The sequence below is a fragment of the Ambystoma mexicanum genome, chromosome 14 (assembly GCF_040938575.1).
Source record: "Ambystoma mexicanum isolate Mex_15411 chromosome 14, UKY_AmexF1_1, whole genome shotgun sequence".
NCBI classification, from domain to species: domain Eukaryota; kingdom Metazoa; phylum Chordata; class Amphibia; order Caudata; family Ambystomatidae; genus Ambystoma; species Ambystoma mexicanum.
The window spans coordinates 628,452,792-628,466,712 of record NC_090940.1 but is presented as its reverse complement, the minus strand read 5'-3'; the positions used below and the strand labels follow the sequence as shown (position 1 = coordinate 628,466,712).

Below are 13,921 nucleotides of genomic sequence, written 5' to 3'. Positions count from 1 at the left end.
TAACGTGCCAGACCTTCTGGGGAGCCCTCTCCAATGAAGGGCACAGAACACTGGATTCTAGCTGTACTGGGAAACTTCAGACGGTTCCATGTGTTAATATCCCCGCAAAAATATCGCAATACTAAAATATCGCCATATTTTTGTGGCGATATTGACCCAAGGACCCTGCGTGGGACACCCCCGCAAACCCAGCATTATTTTAAAATGTGCAGGGGACACCCCCGCTCCCACAAAAATATCGCCTAGGGCGAGACAAACGGCCAGATGTACGGTGATATTTTTGGGGGGGATATTTTGTAGGAATACCCTCACAGACACCCTTTCACACTCCTGATGAGGTCAATTGAAGCTCCCACTGGCCATAAACATACATATTGCTGCTGCTGTAGCTATGGTTTCATCCAAGGACTTGTACAATGCTGACTCAATCTGCTGACACTGTTTAACTATGGACAATTGCAAATATTTTCCCCTGGAATTACTTAAAACAGGCTTTACTTAAAAAGTGGGTCTTCACCGAACTGTGCAATATAGTATTCCCCCCCCCATGGGTTCACCACCACTGTGTAGAACACCGTTTTCCATAAAGTAGTGCCATCTTCAGGAACATTTAAAACCAACATGGCTCAAGAACATCTGGCATTACAAAGCCTTGGAACTCCACAACTACATGTTGGGCGCCCATTATGTAATCAAGCATCAATACACTTGCCATGGGTTCCAAGATTCACCCAGGGAAAGGGGGACATTCTACAAAGCATGTACATTCATGGTGGAGGAGACTTTCCTCACAGTAGTGATCAAACCAGAAAACTGAAATAAGTGGTTTTACTTGCAGCAATATTGTACATTTTTCGGGTGCAGGAGTTCTGAAAATTGAGTTACTGTTCCAACAGTGGTAGGTCTTCAAAAGGGGCTGATCGTGCCAACACCAAAGAGACAGTATTAGGGCAACAGCACAGAGGCTAGGACTCAATTCTTCTGACGTAGTACACTACAGAGACTCCTGGTATCATTGCCCTCAATTGGCAAGAAAGGGGTTTAAGGTGTACAAAGACAATCACTCAAAGACAAACCCTCATCCCATTGCCGAGGGCACGGAATAGGGAAACGGAGCCATGTAGGTAGCACCACTGTGCAGAGTCTGTGAGGTAAGAATTAATGCAGCCCAAATGGTGTGGGACTTATTAGGTAACCCACCTTTCAATATAGGCCTGTACTACACAAGTTGGTAGTCTGACCGAGCAGCAGGCACATCTTAGTAGAGCTGTACAATGAAATCAGTAAATACAGGTATCCAAGTATACACTTAAATATTAACAAAGATATTTAAAGCATCCTTTATAAAAGGAGCAACATCGAAGCAGTTAGATTCAATTCAAAAAGTGAACAATAAAGCAGGCGAGTAATTCATTCATAGGTTACACATTTTCCAGCACCAAGGGCGACGTCATTTGAGGTCAGTATAACACTTATTTTGTATCACCTTTGCAGTATTCAGTTATAAAAGGAGGTAAAGGTTAGGGTTAGATCAGAACATCCTAGTATTCTATAAAAAACATTCTCCCAAAGGGATGCAGGCAGTCTTTTATCCCAACAATCAAAGTGTTCAACAATTAAAACATGTTGGGGAACAAGCACTGCCAAAGCCAATAAGTTCAGAAGGCGGCCTTTAGGGAGCCAGGACAGAAAGTCAAATGGGCAAAGTCACGGTTCCAATGCCCTCTTAGAAAAATTAAAAAGTCAGTAGTTGAAATACAATCAGCAACTCGAGTCACCTTGAAGAAACAAAGCTGAAAGGTCAGTGCAAGATGAGTTGAGGTCAACTCGAGATCAGGTAAAATAGCACTGCCCAAAAAAATAGCAAACACCCCAAATGGCAAAAGGATAATGTACCCCAAGCCCCACACTACCTGTGACATGAAGAATTTGTTCCAGCCCTGCTCATTGTAGTGCAGCAGACTTGTTACTGATCCTTGGTCGTGGTGACGAAAAAGGGAGGATGTCTGGCACGCTCCTGCGGAAGCACTCAAGAGGGGGACCCTAGCAGCAATAGATTGCTCTGCGGTTTGTGGTTTTGGCGTAGTTTTCTTAGCACCAAAGAACGAAGAGTTCTGGTCAGATGTTCCTTGATCCCATGGTCCTGGACTCTGCTGAGGGGACCCTGGGCGCAGATTTCCTGCTTCTGTAGGGTCCTCTGGATGCCCACAAAGTTTTGGCCAGATTCACACTTCAGAAGACAATGCGCTCACACACGGCCGTGCTACCTGGGGTATTGGGATTCTGCAGCCTCAGAAAGTCAAAGCAAGTCAGGGGGGCTGTGCCCAAAAAAAACAACAACAACAAAAAAACATTAAAAATAAAATGTTTGTCGGGGCTGGTTGGTCCCACCAGCCTAAGGGAGGAAGTCATCCCGTACACATCTTCCCTGTCGATTCGAAAACTGGGTCGCGGTCCAAGAGCGTACTGCTGGCGTCTCTTCACGTCTTCGATGGTTGTCCTCGAGTGGTCGGCTCAGGCCTCTAGTCCCAAAAACCGTGCTTTTCTTTTAAGTTCACCTTCATTCACAGACCTAGGCTGTCAATCACTCAGCAGAGTGACTGTCCTCTAGGACAGCCAGCCGGCCAATTTGAACTGGTTGCACTCCGGTACACCTGCAGACAAAGGACAGGGAAGATTTGGGACCCTCCCTCACTTCCTGCCTTTCTAGACACACAAGAGCCTGGGCGGGCTTCAGGGTTGAAGCCTACCAAAGGCAAAAACACACAAAGGACTCCAACCAGATTAACAGAGTAAAAGCCCAGAAGAAACAAACTGACAAGAAATGGCGAAAAAAAAAGACAAGGGAAAATGGTCACCCTTGGGGGCTGTACTGCAGCAGAGGTATCAGCCTGGAGATACATGGCACAAGGTAGCAAAAACGAAACCAATGTCACCGGCCATTCAAGTGAGTTAGTGTAACAGAATGCTACATGAGGAATGGGTTAAAGGAGTTATTATGCAACTCCCCCTCTACCCCCAGCACTCTACATAGGGTGGTGTGTGCTGGACCCACAAAGGAAAAGGTAAGTAAGTCGGGTCATCTTACTATTCTTGGGAACAGTAGTTAACCCAAGAAAATGTAGATAAACTTTAAGAGAAGTCCAAGGAACTTCTCAGCGGCACTGCACAAAAGGTGCTGTGTCACAATACAAAAAAGCAGATGCCTAGGGAAGTGTACCAGACTCCATAAAACAGAAAGAAACAGACATTCCTAGTCAGAAAAACACGAGAGAGTGAGAAAAAAGTCCCACTCATTCAGGAGTTAAAATTAAAAAGCCCAGAGTCCAGCAAAAGAACTGGGGGTCTCTAGGGTTAATTGGCACAGAAATGAAAATTCACCTTAACAGAGTCACAGTACGAATAGTATGGACTCTGGTCCATATAGAATGTCCAAAGCTGGCACATGTCGAGTTTTCGCAAATAAAAGATAACATGAAAAGAAGCAGCATATATTAGGCAGTAGTGGGTTGCATGCGATGAAAAAAGGTAATCATTTATAAAAAACTAAAAAAAAACACCAAGTAAATCAGTCACCCTAGCACGGTGGAGATCTATGCGACCTAACATCTGATTCAGTGCCAAACAGCTGCAAATATCAGAGCAGTGGTTGACAAACGGCATACTGGCAAAATAAATCAAAAAAGGAGAGGCACAATAAATACAATTATACTCCTTGGCATGCACAAGTCTTCCTTACCAAGGCTGGATACCAGTCTGTGGGGGTTTCCGTAGTCTCACCGCTGCACATCACACTCACAATTTTTCCCAGTAGTTCATCATTAAGACGTCTCTGATCGTCATCCTCATCTTCACTGCTTTCTTCCTCCTTCTCATCCTCCGTCCTAGAAGAAAAAAACCAAACACAGAATAAACTACATACCTCATGTTATACACGCCCATCACATGGCAATAGCAGCAGTACAAACAGACGTGCCAGGGATTTAGTATTGAGATTAAAATGTCCTTAAGCCTGGCATCAACTGTCTGAGAACCCCCCCAGGTCCAATTCAGTTAACAAACCAGGGTAGATTCCAAACACCATCCAGAGATGGGGCTACTTGAAGTAGTAAGGACCGACTCGAGATGTGACAAATATTACTTACCAGTAATAGTTTTCTAGTGGTTGGCTCGAAGTAGAGCATTTGACAGTTGAAAAAACAAGGGGCATTGACAAGGGCGTTCCCGTCACTCCGTCCTTATTCTACGTGTCCAGGTACCCATAATCCCTCATGCATGGACTCCTCGGATTCTTCAGACACGAGAAGGTTGTGTATTGAATGTTTTTTTTCCTTTTACCTTGACTCCTATGGAGAGTGGGGTAGGCACATGTGATTCTAAGCAGATAAAGGAATCAGAAAGAAGACTTATGGTAATTAAGATTAGTCTTCTGAAGCTTGTGAATCTGCTTGGATTCACAAGCTTTGTATAGATTAGCAAGCAGCATCTGAAGCAGAAGTGGGTGATTTGAACGAGATGGAAAACTATGTTTAAGTACCGCCTGTTCCACCGACGAGTCCAACCTCACCTCAGTGTCCACAAAGTAGTGTTGTGTGAAAGTGTGAACTGAACTCTATATTGCAGCTTTACAAAATTTCCTCCAGTGGTAGATTGGCTATAAAAGCCAGAGTAGCCTCTGTGTTGCGCGGGGAATGAGCCTTAGGTTTAAATGGTAGTGTTTTTCCTGCTAGTAGATCGCACTGGATAATACATTTTGAGACAACGGCCAGGTCACCCTCCCTTCCGGTTGCTAAAGACACAAAGAATTGGCTTGCCTTTAGCAGTTCTTTTTTTCCCTTCGTAGATAGACATGAGAAGAGTGGTCAGATTGTAAGTGTGAAGTGCTCAGACCCCCCGCCACCCCACCCAACCACTTCTCTCTCCCTCCCACTACTTTGTTCGTTAGGGAAAATGGCTGCAAGATCTATAAAATTGGTTAACATGAAAGGTGAAGATGAATTTTGGTAAAAAACAGAAGTATGCGAAGCACAACTTTGTTTTTGTTAATAGTAACAAAGGGTTCAGATACCGACAGAGCCTGGAGTTCACCAACTCTTCGTATAGATGCATGCGCTATGAGGAAAGCCGTCTTGTAGGAGAGGTCTCTTAGCCTGGCTTTAGGTATAGGCACAAAGGTGCACCCGAGAGCGTCTGTAGCACAATCTTTAGGTCTGACCCTTGAGTGGATGAACCATTGGAGGATGCAATCTTTTTACTCTCTCCATAAAGTCCATAACCACTGGCACTCTCCATCAGGATATCTTCTGTTGTGAAGTTGTGTAAGCTACTAGGTGTACTTTCATGAGCTATATGCTAGACTTGAGTCTAGCGCATAAAGTAAGTAAGTTACAATGCGTGTAGGTGTGCATTCAATGGAGTTAATGTCTTTCCTCGTGCACTATATTACAAAACGTTTCCAATTGTTGGTTCTATGCCATTTCATCGACAACCATTTTTACAATGGGTCTTTTTGTGTTGGGGTTTTTGCTCCCCCCCCAAAAAAAAAAAAAAAAAAAAAAAAATCTTTTGTGGGTGCCCCCACCCCCCAAACCACTGTCCTCTATAGTTATTCCCAACTCCCCCTTCATATGCCCCCCCCCCCAAACCATCAAAACATTTTTTGGCAAAAAATTACCGTAAAAACAATGGTCAAAACGGGTGTCAATGAAAGTATGTCATACCTAATTGTTTTGGTAACAGGGTCTTTTTGGTTTTTCGTGCATCCTTTAGTATCGCCATACAGAAGCGGGACTCCAAACTCAGGAGCTGTGCTCCGAAATTTCAATGTTTGGAGGACAAGGGCGAGTCAGCTTGCCCTGTTGGGTGAGAATGTGGTGTACTGGGCGCATCTTTGGGAGGGAGGACAGGCACACAGATGCTTACTTACATAGTCTCCCCCCATCCCCCACAGACTCAGATTTTCCCAAATGTCTTTGTGGCCTGTCTAGGGGAATCAACCCCTCCTGCCCCGCCCGGCCCTGTTCAGAAGTGCCCAGGAGTTGTGGGTTGGAGGATTCTTCTCGTCGGATGCAAGCCCGGTCTGCGAAGAAATGCTGAATGCAATTACGCAGGTCTTAAGACACTTCACTGGATGGAGGAAGACTAGTTTCAGCGACTATTACAGTTGCAGGGGACGACAAGCGTCCTTCGAGTCACAGACAAGAGCTACTCCAGGACATGTTCCTGTGAAAATAGGAAGCTGGAATTTGGGGAGAAGGCAACTTGTGGCACAAAAGTTCCAGTGTCGATCGCGGAACAAGGCTTCAGGCAAGGTAGCCCACAAGAGAGCTGGTCAGTCCACCGGGCAGTCTAGGTACACTTCCCAAGTTTCTAAAGGGCTGGTTCCTTGACGAGGCGTGGAGACTCGTTGGTCCCACTAGTTCAAGGGCTGAAGCACCGCTCAGGGTCTCGAGATCAGGTAGAGGAGCAGGGTGTCACCAGCCCGGACACTGGCAGGGATGATAGGCCACTTAAGGAGTCGTCGGCTCATCAATGGTCTGCTATTCTTAGAGGGATTCTTGGCTCCAACGCAGATCTGTAGAATAGCTGCAGAAGTCTTCCTCTAATCCCAAAAATGTGAGGTAGAAGCAAGTCAAAAGCCCACCATTTATAAGCACCTGCTTCATTCAAACAGCCAGTAGTTGTCAGGTACAACTACAGGTTTCACATCTGCACCACAAACCTTGTGGTGCTAAGGATGTGGACTGGGACTAGACGGTAACTGCTGCCACCAGCTGGTCTTTAGGCACATATAAAAAGGTAACCCAAACTCCTCTGTAAAAAGCTAGGGTGAGACAAAATAAATACTATTTAAGCATCAATAGACTATTTGATTTGATGAGTATGTTCAATATTTAGTACCCACAACATGTCCTGTGTGTGTAATATACATCAATGGTTAACTCCGCCAGTCCCCACCAGCACATTTAGGTCACAAAGGAAGGGACAGGTCTATGGGCATTTCATTCTTCTCTTAAGCAAACCCTCCCCTCTGCGCTTCCTCAACGAGTAAAGACCCTAGTACAGACATCTGAATTTCCCCGACAATCTTCCTTTTACTGATAGCCTGCAGTGCTGGATTTAAGGCACGTTGAATTAATGGAAACTGAACACACAGGGTGCATTGCTTCTTTACACCATTTACCTGCTAACTGGTGACATGGTTCTGCACGCCCCTGAAGTACTACAAAAACAATAACCTACCACTTGCTATGGCAAGAGTTGAAGGAAAAAAAAACAGATTATTAAAATACTCACATGGGAAGAGAGGACCTTCTCCCTCGGTTGGTTTTCTTCCCAATAACTGGTGTACCAAAGTGTTCAGGGTTGGTTAGAGGCAGTTGGTCAAGTGTCTAAAGAAAACCATAGTAAATATGACCGTCCGCTCCTTCACATAAAACCTAAAAAAAGTGACTATGCAGGAGAGTAAAAGGAAAGGCCTACCTCACTCTCTGCAAAATGCCGCTCTCCCTTCAAACAAAGTGACGTTCGCCTTAACGTCCTCTCATCTCCATCATCAAATACTAAAAAAAAATAAAACAAATAAATAAAAAAAGCACGCAAACATCAGTACAGTAATGTTATATGAAAGATTACCAGTCCCCCCCCCCCAAACGTCCACCTCCACGGCTAATCTTGGCCCAATGGTCATATTAAACCAAGCAATCACTGTGTATTGATGCACTAGATTTAGTGACCATGTGCTCCTTTGCACAGGTCAATTTTAGAGCTAGAAAAGTTTTCTACTTTGTGTGTTTTAGTAGGAACACTTTACAGGGACCGTGGCAGGATGCACCAGCAAGTTCTGAGCTTCGCCTAGAACAATCCAATTACAGTAAAGCTAGGACTTTATAAACGCACCACATCGCCGAAACACTGACCCAGAATTGCAGTGTCCACTAGTTTTCCAAATGTTCCAGATTCTTTACAGCCAGCAGGCACATTTTTCTAGTCTGTCTGGATAGAAGGTGCTCTCCTTTTAGGCAATACTTGAGGTCATTATTAGAACTGCTCAGGCCAGCATTTCACCCACCCTTTAATTTATTAAACATATCAATATGTGCTTTTAGATCTGCCCAATTCACAAGCAGTCCAGTCTCTCGAGAAACTAGCATGCACTGAAATGCTGCTCAGAAACCCTTGCTGCAGTCTCAGACGTCCACCAAACTAATATACCAAATACAATTGAATGCAGAGTTGGCTTGCATGTTCTTCGGAACATTGCCTTTGAAATCTCAGCCAAAACAAAAAGACATTTTAAAAAATGAAAATAAAAGCACAACACACCACAGTTCTCAGTTTTCCCCAAAGGCCCCCCTCCCACTTTTTGTAAATAGAGGATTTACCCTGTGGAGTTAGAACACATGCAGGCACTAGAGGGAAGGAGGGAAGGAGAGACCTGGCCAACCACAGTGCCCGGAATACACTTGTCGCTAGCAAGAAACAAACCAATACAATTGAAGTAGCACTTACAGGAGCACAACCCAAGTATCTTAAACTTTGAGGGGCAGATTTTGAAAAGTTCTGCCGAGTTGCAAGAGGCCGCAGGCTTTGATGTAGGCCCTCTTGAGGACAGAGTCTCTGTACTGCCTCTGGAGTAGCGGCAAACTAGTTTGTCAGAGTGTGCACTTGATGCCCTCCACTTCCTCTAAGCTGCCCTACACTTGCGTTTAAGGGTGGCGAGGTCGGAATCGTACTAAGAGTTGCACTTGGATGTGGGCTTCAAACAGATCCTCATGACAGGGTCAAGGACATCAAGGACATCAAGAGGGTTAGGGATAAAGAGATGAAGGTTAGAGAGGGCAGTGTTAGAGTGCGAGTCAGCCAAAGATGGAGGAGGAGAGGAAAAAGCGGCAAAAGCCTTAACTGACACACGCTTCATGGGCCGGATGACCGAGAAGGTTGGTGGCATTGCTGCGGTGAGAGAATGAATCTAGGTGGATGTTCATGTCTGAGGAGAAGTTGAAGTTGAGGCGTAGTGGCAAGGAGGGAGGAGGAGAGGTCAGCCCACTCTGAGAGGAAGAGTGCGACCTGTGGCCACAGTGAGAGGCCAGGTGAGAGCCTGCAGACCAGGCATTCAAAGGAGTAGTCCTGATGGGAAAATCAGGGCTGCACCCCCCGCCGGAATGGTTGGTTCTGGGTTTGGAGAGTATCTTGTAGCCTTCAGGAAGGAGTGTCGAAACGTTTGAGACCTGGCCGTGAACCAAGTCTCGGTGAGACAGAGTACATCCAAATCAAGCTTTTCCGGGAGATGGCAAATGTCACAGGAGTGTTAGCGGAGCGAGAGTTAAGAGTAGCGAGGTGGAACAGGTTGCCACCTTTGCAGGACTTCGGTGGAGGGGTACAGGTAAGAGGTATGCCCTGCAGAATTGTTGGAGGGGCCAGAGGAGGAAGGAAGGGATGCCATGGTAGTCAGAGAGGATGAAGAGAGTGCCTGAGAGGTGGCTGAGGGAGGAGGAAACAAGGTGGCCAAAGAAGCATCGAAGCGTGCCAGAGAGGTGACGGAGGAAGGAGGCAGCAGAGGAGCCAGAGACTGGTAGGAATAGCAGGAGAAGAAACAAAGTTGATAAGGCGAGGGAAGAGTCCATCGAAAAGGAGGAGATTGGCCTGTGGGCCCTGGACAAAGACAGTGGCATTTAATTAGACATTAATGATGGTCTTAGAAGAGTGTAAGGGGGCCAGGAGGGCCTCCCACTGGGTGCCACCATTAATGGTAGATGAGGATAAAGGAGAGATAACAGACCATATTGGGGGCGGACGGGGGGGGGGGGGGGAACCATAGGCCTGGAGAGGGAACAACAAAGAGGATATCAGTAAGAGTCTATCTGCAGGAAGCTTTGGTGTAGGAATCAGCGATAGAGAGGCCTGGGTTGGAGACCAGGATGCCCCTTTTGAGCTTCTTCCTGCCAGACCTGGTGAGCTGGATAGTATAGTCGATAGAGTGCAGTTAGAGATGATAAGCGAGAGAGCACCATAGAGGGTGCGGGGCGGAAAAGAGGGGAGCCCAAGAAGAAGGGAGGCATACGGAAGGGGAGGGTAGGGGGTGCAAAACAGAGGGGAGCACAACACTGAACAAGAAACACCAGGACCTAGCAAGGTCCTGGCGAGGGTGGAGAAAGGATGCAGGCAACAATATTAAGGTGCAAAACAGAAACCAACAATAAAGCACAACAGACAACCAAGAAAATCCAGAAGAAAAGAATGCAGTGGAAGGCCAATACTGTAGAGAACACAATGTCAATACCGTAGAGAAAAACAACGGCATTGTCAAATTACAGTATAGAAACCCAAGCCAACAAGGCACAGTACACAACCAAAGGAACCTAGAAGCAGAGGAATGAAGGGAAACACAGGAAGGGGCGGGTGACAACAAAACCCCAAAAATGGTCAGAGAACGAAGGGGTGGAAGATGCGAGGGGCAGGTTGGGAAAGAGTTTGGCGGGGAAATCGTAGAGGGCCAAATTTGCCACAGAGCGTACACAGCCAAAGTTCCCACGGAGCGCACAGGGTGGGGGTTGAGGACCAGTTGCAGGGGGAAACGCATGTGCAGAGGGGGGAATGCATGGAGTGTAGCAGTACCAACGCTCCACGCCCCTTCTTACCTTGTGGCTGTAGAAAGGAGGGAGAAGTCGTCCGCGCTCACATTTGGCAGTTTCATGTCATGGCATTCCCTGCTGCTATGTCAACCAGATATTCATTTCAGAACCCCACCCCCCCGCCATTCCCGCTCGCTCCCTTCTCCAACAATGGTTTGAACAATTTTGTGTCCCAAGCACAACAAAAGAACAGTACAGGGCAGAGTGGCACGTGGCCGCTTGTGCACAGCTGAATGATTCAAAGACATAAGGGAAAATATTTCTTGCTGGAAAGAAAATTGCTGGTGGTGTGGGGGGCAGGTTTGGGGCAGATATGTAGGAGTAAGGTTTTCACCAGGGGACACATATCAAGTTGTAAGCTACGAGATATGCCTGAAACGTCAATTGCGCTCTTCAATTCTCCATATATAAAACAGCATACAATTTCTTGCTCACCAAGACTAGCCAATGGATAGTGGCAAAGGAAAATCGAGGCCAACTTGCACAATTCACCCAAAAATTGAAAGTAGTTTTAACACCCCATTCCAAAAACACCACAAAAAAAAACCCACCATCTACTTCGAAAACGCACAGAAATGTTAAGATAGCCTCCTAACAAATCCCCTGGTGCAGACCAATTGCCCAGAAGACCATTTACAAGTTGGAGGTTCCTAGTTTCTCCCCCCCACCCCGATTCTGCAGCCTGTTTAATACAATATGCAAGCATGATCTATCCTGTTGAATCAGAAACGATTCAGAGAGGTCACATCTTCACAAAAGGGTGGCAGAGCAAATGGTTCAAACCATCACCAAAAAAAAAAAAAAAAAAAAAAAAAATAAAAAAAAAGGAGAACAGGAATGTTCACATCACCCCACAATTGAGAGCACTCAAGACTAACTGAAAATTAGAAGCATGGAGAAATCATTAAAAACCGGACGACCAAGTCAAATAACGACAGCAAATTACAAAGAAGCCATCTTGAAAAGCCCACAACTGTACTAGACTAGATAACAGTGGCCAACCCACAAAATGACGTTCAAAATAAATCGAGATGAGAAACCCTGGCGCCAACAACACCCTGTTAATATAGTTTTTCTAAAGCCCACTCAAAGGGACTTTATAAAACAATACCGTGGGCAATACAGAAACTCCTCTTAGTACAAGGCTGTACCACCTGATATTAGGGTAGCAATGAGAGCAGCCAGGCTCATTTTAGGATGGAGAGTGGGCTGTATATGGATACAAAGAACTTGCAGCATACATATGGCTCAAATAAACACTTCTACATTGTCCAAATAATGGAAAAATATATATACACTTTTTTTTTTTTACACACAAATAATTCTGTAGAAAAAAAAGGTATGATTATAAGCCAAACAATTATAAAAACCAACACAATACAGGTTATGTGAACCAAAGTATAAACCTTATTTAGAATAGCAGTATGCAGTTCGAGTTGAGCAAACTGAATCAAAGTAGTGCTGAGCAGCATGGCTTCACCTTGAGGAGATATGGGGTGGTGTAATGGTACAATGGGTGTTGGGGGAGAGGGGGCGAGGGGCGGGCTGGGCAGACAGGGAGACAGACTAATTATACAAATATTCCATTTATTGGGCGTTGCGGAAGAACTGATGTAGTAACCCTGTGGGAGACTACAGAATCCTTGTCCTTAGTATTAGGTAACCCACCTATTGGTATAGGTGTGTACTACAGAAGTTGGTAGCGTGAATGAGCAGTCAGACTTATCTGAAGAGGGGTTAATGTGAGCTGTAGCAATGAAATCCACCAATACAAGTATCCAAATAACACTTACACACAAGGTTTTTAGTAAAAAATTAAGTTATTTTTAAATAAGCCTTCTTTAAGAATAAAAAAAACTAAAAAAAAAAAGCGCAATGTGCAACAATCAAAATACACTTCAAAATACTTTCTCTGAATCAATACAAAGCGAGTAGATACTCTTTGGAGATGCTTCATACACACTTCCTACACTCTGAGGGGACTTCACCAACTAGGACAGTAATGGCACTTCTAGATCACTTGTACACTTTGTAAATTCTGAGGTTGGCAGAAAGGAAAGGTTAGGGGAAGGAAAAAGGTTAAACAGGATCTCAGAGCATGTGAGCATGTTATATCCTCCAAGGAAGTATTGATAAAAAAAAATATATTAATTAAATAAAACAAAAAAAGAAAAACGAAAAAAAGACATTTTCCCAGCAATATTAGTTTAAAACCAATGCATCACCTATGAGTGACAGTAAGAATCAAAGTCAATGAAATAGAAGAGTCTGCAAGGAGCCAGGCAGGACAGAGAGTCAATCGGAGCAAAGTCTATGGAGCCGAGGCACTTCTTAGATAGTTAGAGGGTTTGTTTTTTTAAAATGTTTTTATTTTTGTCGGCAGAGGTTCACAAGGCACATACGTCAAGGCAACAAATAATTAAAGCAAGCATAGCATAAAACATCGTAATGGTTACAGAATAAAGTTCCAACAGTGGATATAGAGCATCAACAATACAGAAATACACAGCAATAATCAAGGTGCATGAGTAGAGACCGGAGATAAGCCGGAACCGGTCGTGTTCTCACTTTGATTGTTGAGATATGTTTTAAATTCGCTCCAGATGTTCCTGGGGCGAGACTGGGCGGGCAGCATTATCAGGTATTCCTCCTCACAGTTCCGCGACCATGTGAGCATAGCCAGCCATTTCTGAGAGGCCGGTGGGGAGGAGCGCTTCCAGTTCTGAAGTATACATTTTTTGGCAATCATGCAGCTTATATTCAGAAACTTTTTCAAAGGATCGGGATCAATTACAGTTTAAGTTACCGCACTCAGTGTATGGAGGACACTGTCCCAGAAACCGGACAATTTGTTACAGGTCCAGAACATATGCAAGTGATCAGCATCCACCGCCCTACAGCACGGGCAGAGGTGCACCTCAGAGCGAGCAAACCCCAATGTCCTGCGTGGCGTATGACAAAGCCTATTGAGGAGCTTGTATTGCATGGCACGAAAACGGAAATTGAGAGACACTTTGTGTGTGGCAGCACATATCCTCCCACAATTCATCAGAAATTTCTAGACCCAGTTCAGCTGACCATCCGTCGCGCGCCCTAAGAGTAGAGAATGGGAATGATATCCAGTAGGATTTGATACAGCAAAAAGACGACGCTGCGTGCACCGCCAGAGTTGGCGATGTAGGCCATCGCCGGGTTGTCTAGGGGCTCATTCGGAAAGGAGGGCCACATGGTGCGGAACGCAGCGCGAAGCCTGTAGTATTGGAGAGTGTCTAGGGGAGATCTGGTGT

The 13,921-nt window shown here is 45.2% G+C and overlaps 1 protein-coding gene across 1 annotated transcript in view; it reads right to left on the bottom strand.

Moving 5' to 3' along the window:
• Positions 1–13,921, bottom strand: part of ARID4A (AT-rich interaction domain 4A) — a 275,404-nt gene that overhangs the window by 189,568 nt on the left and 71,915 nt on the right. The window contains exons 6-8 of the mRNA XM_069638092.1: positions 7,483–7,562; positions 7,297–7,391; positions 3,740–3,884 (exon numbers count right to left, since the gene is read on the bottom strand). Of these exons, the coding sequence (XP_069494193.1) occupies positions 3,740–3,884; positions 7,297–7,391; positions 7,483–7,562 (320 nt within the window). The remainder of the gene's footprint in view (positions 1–3,739; positions 3,885–7,296; positions 7,392–7,482; positions 7,563–13,921) is intronic.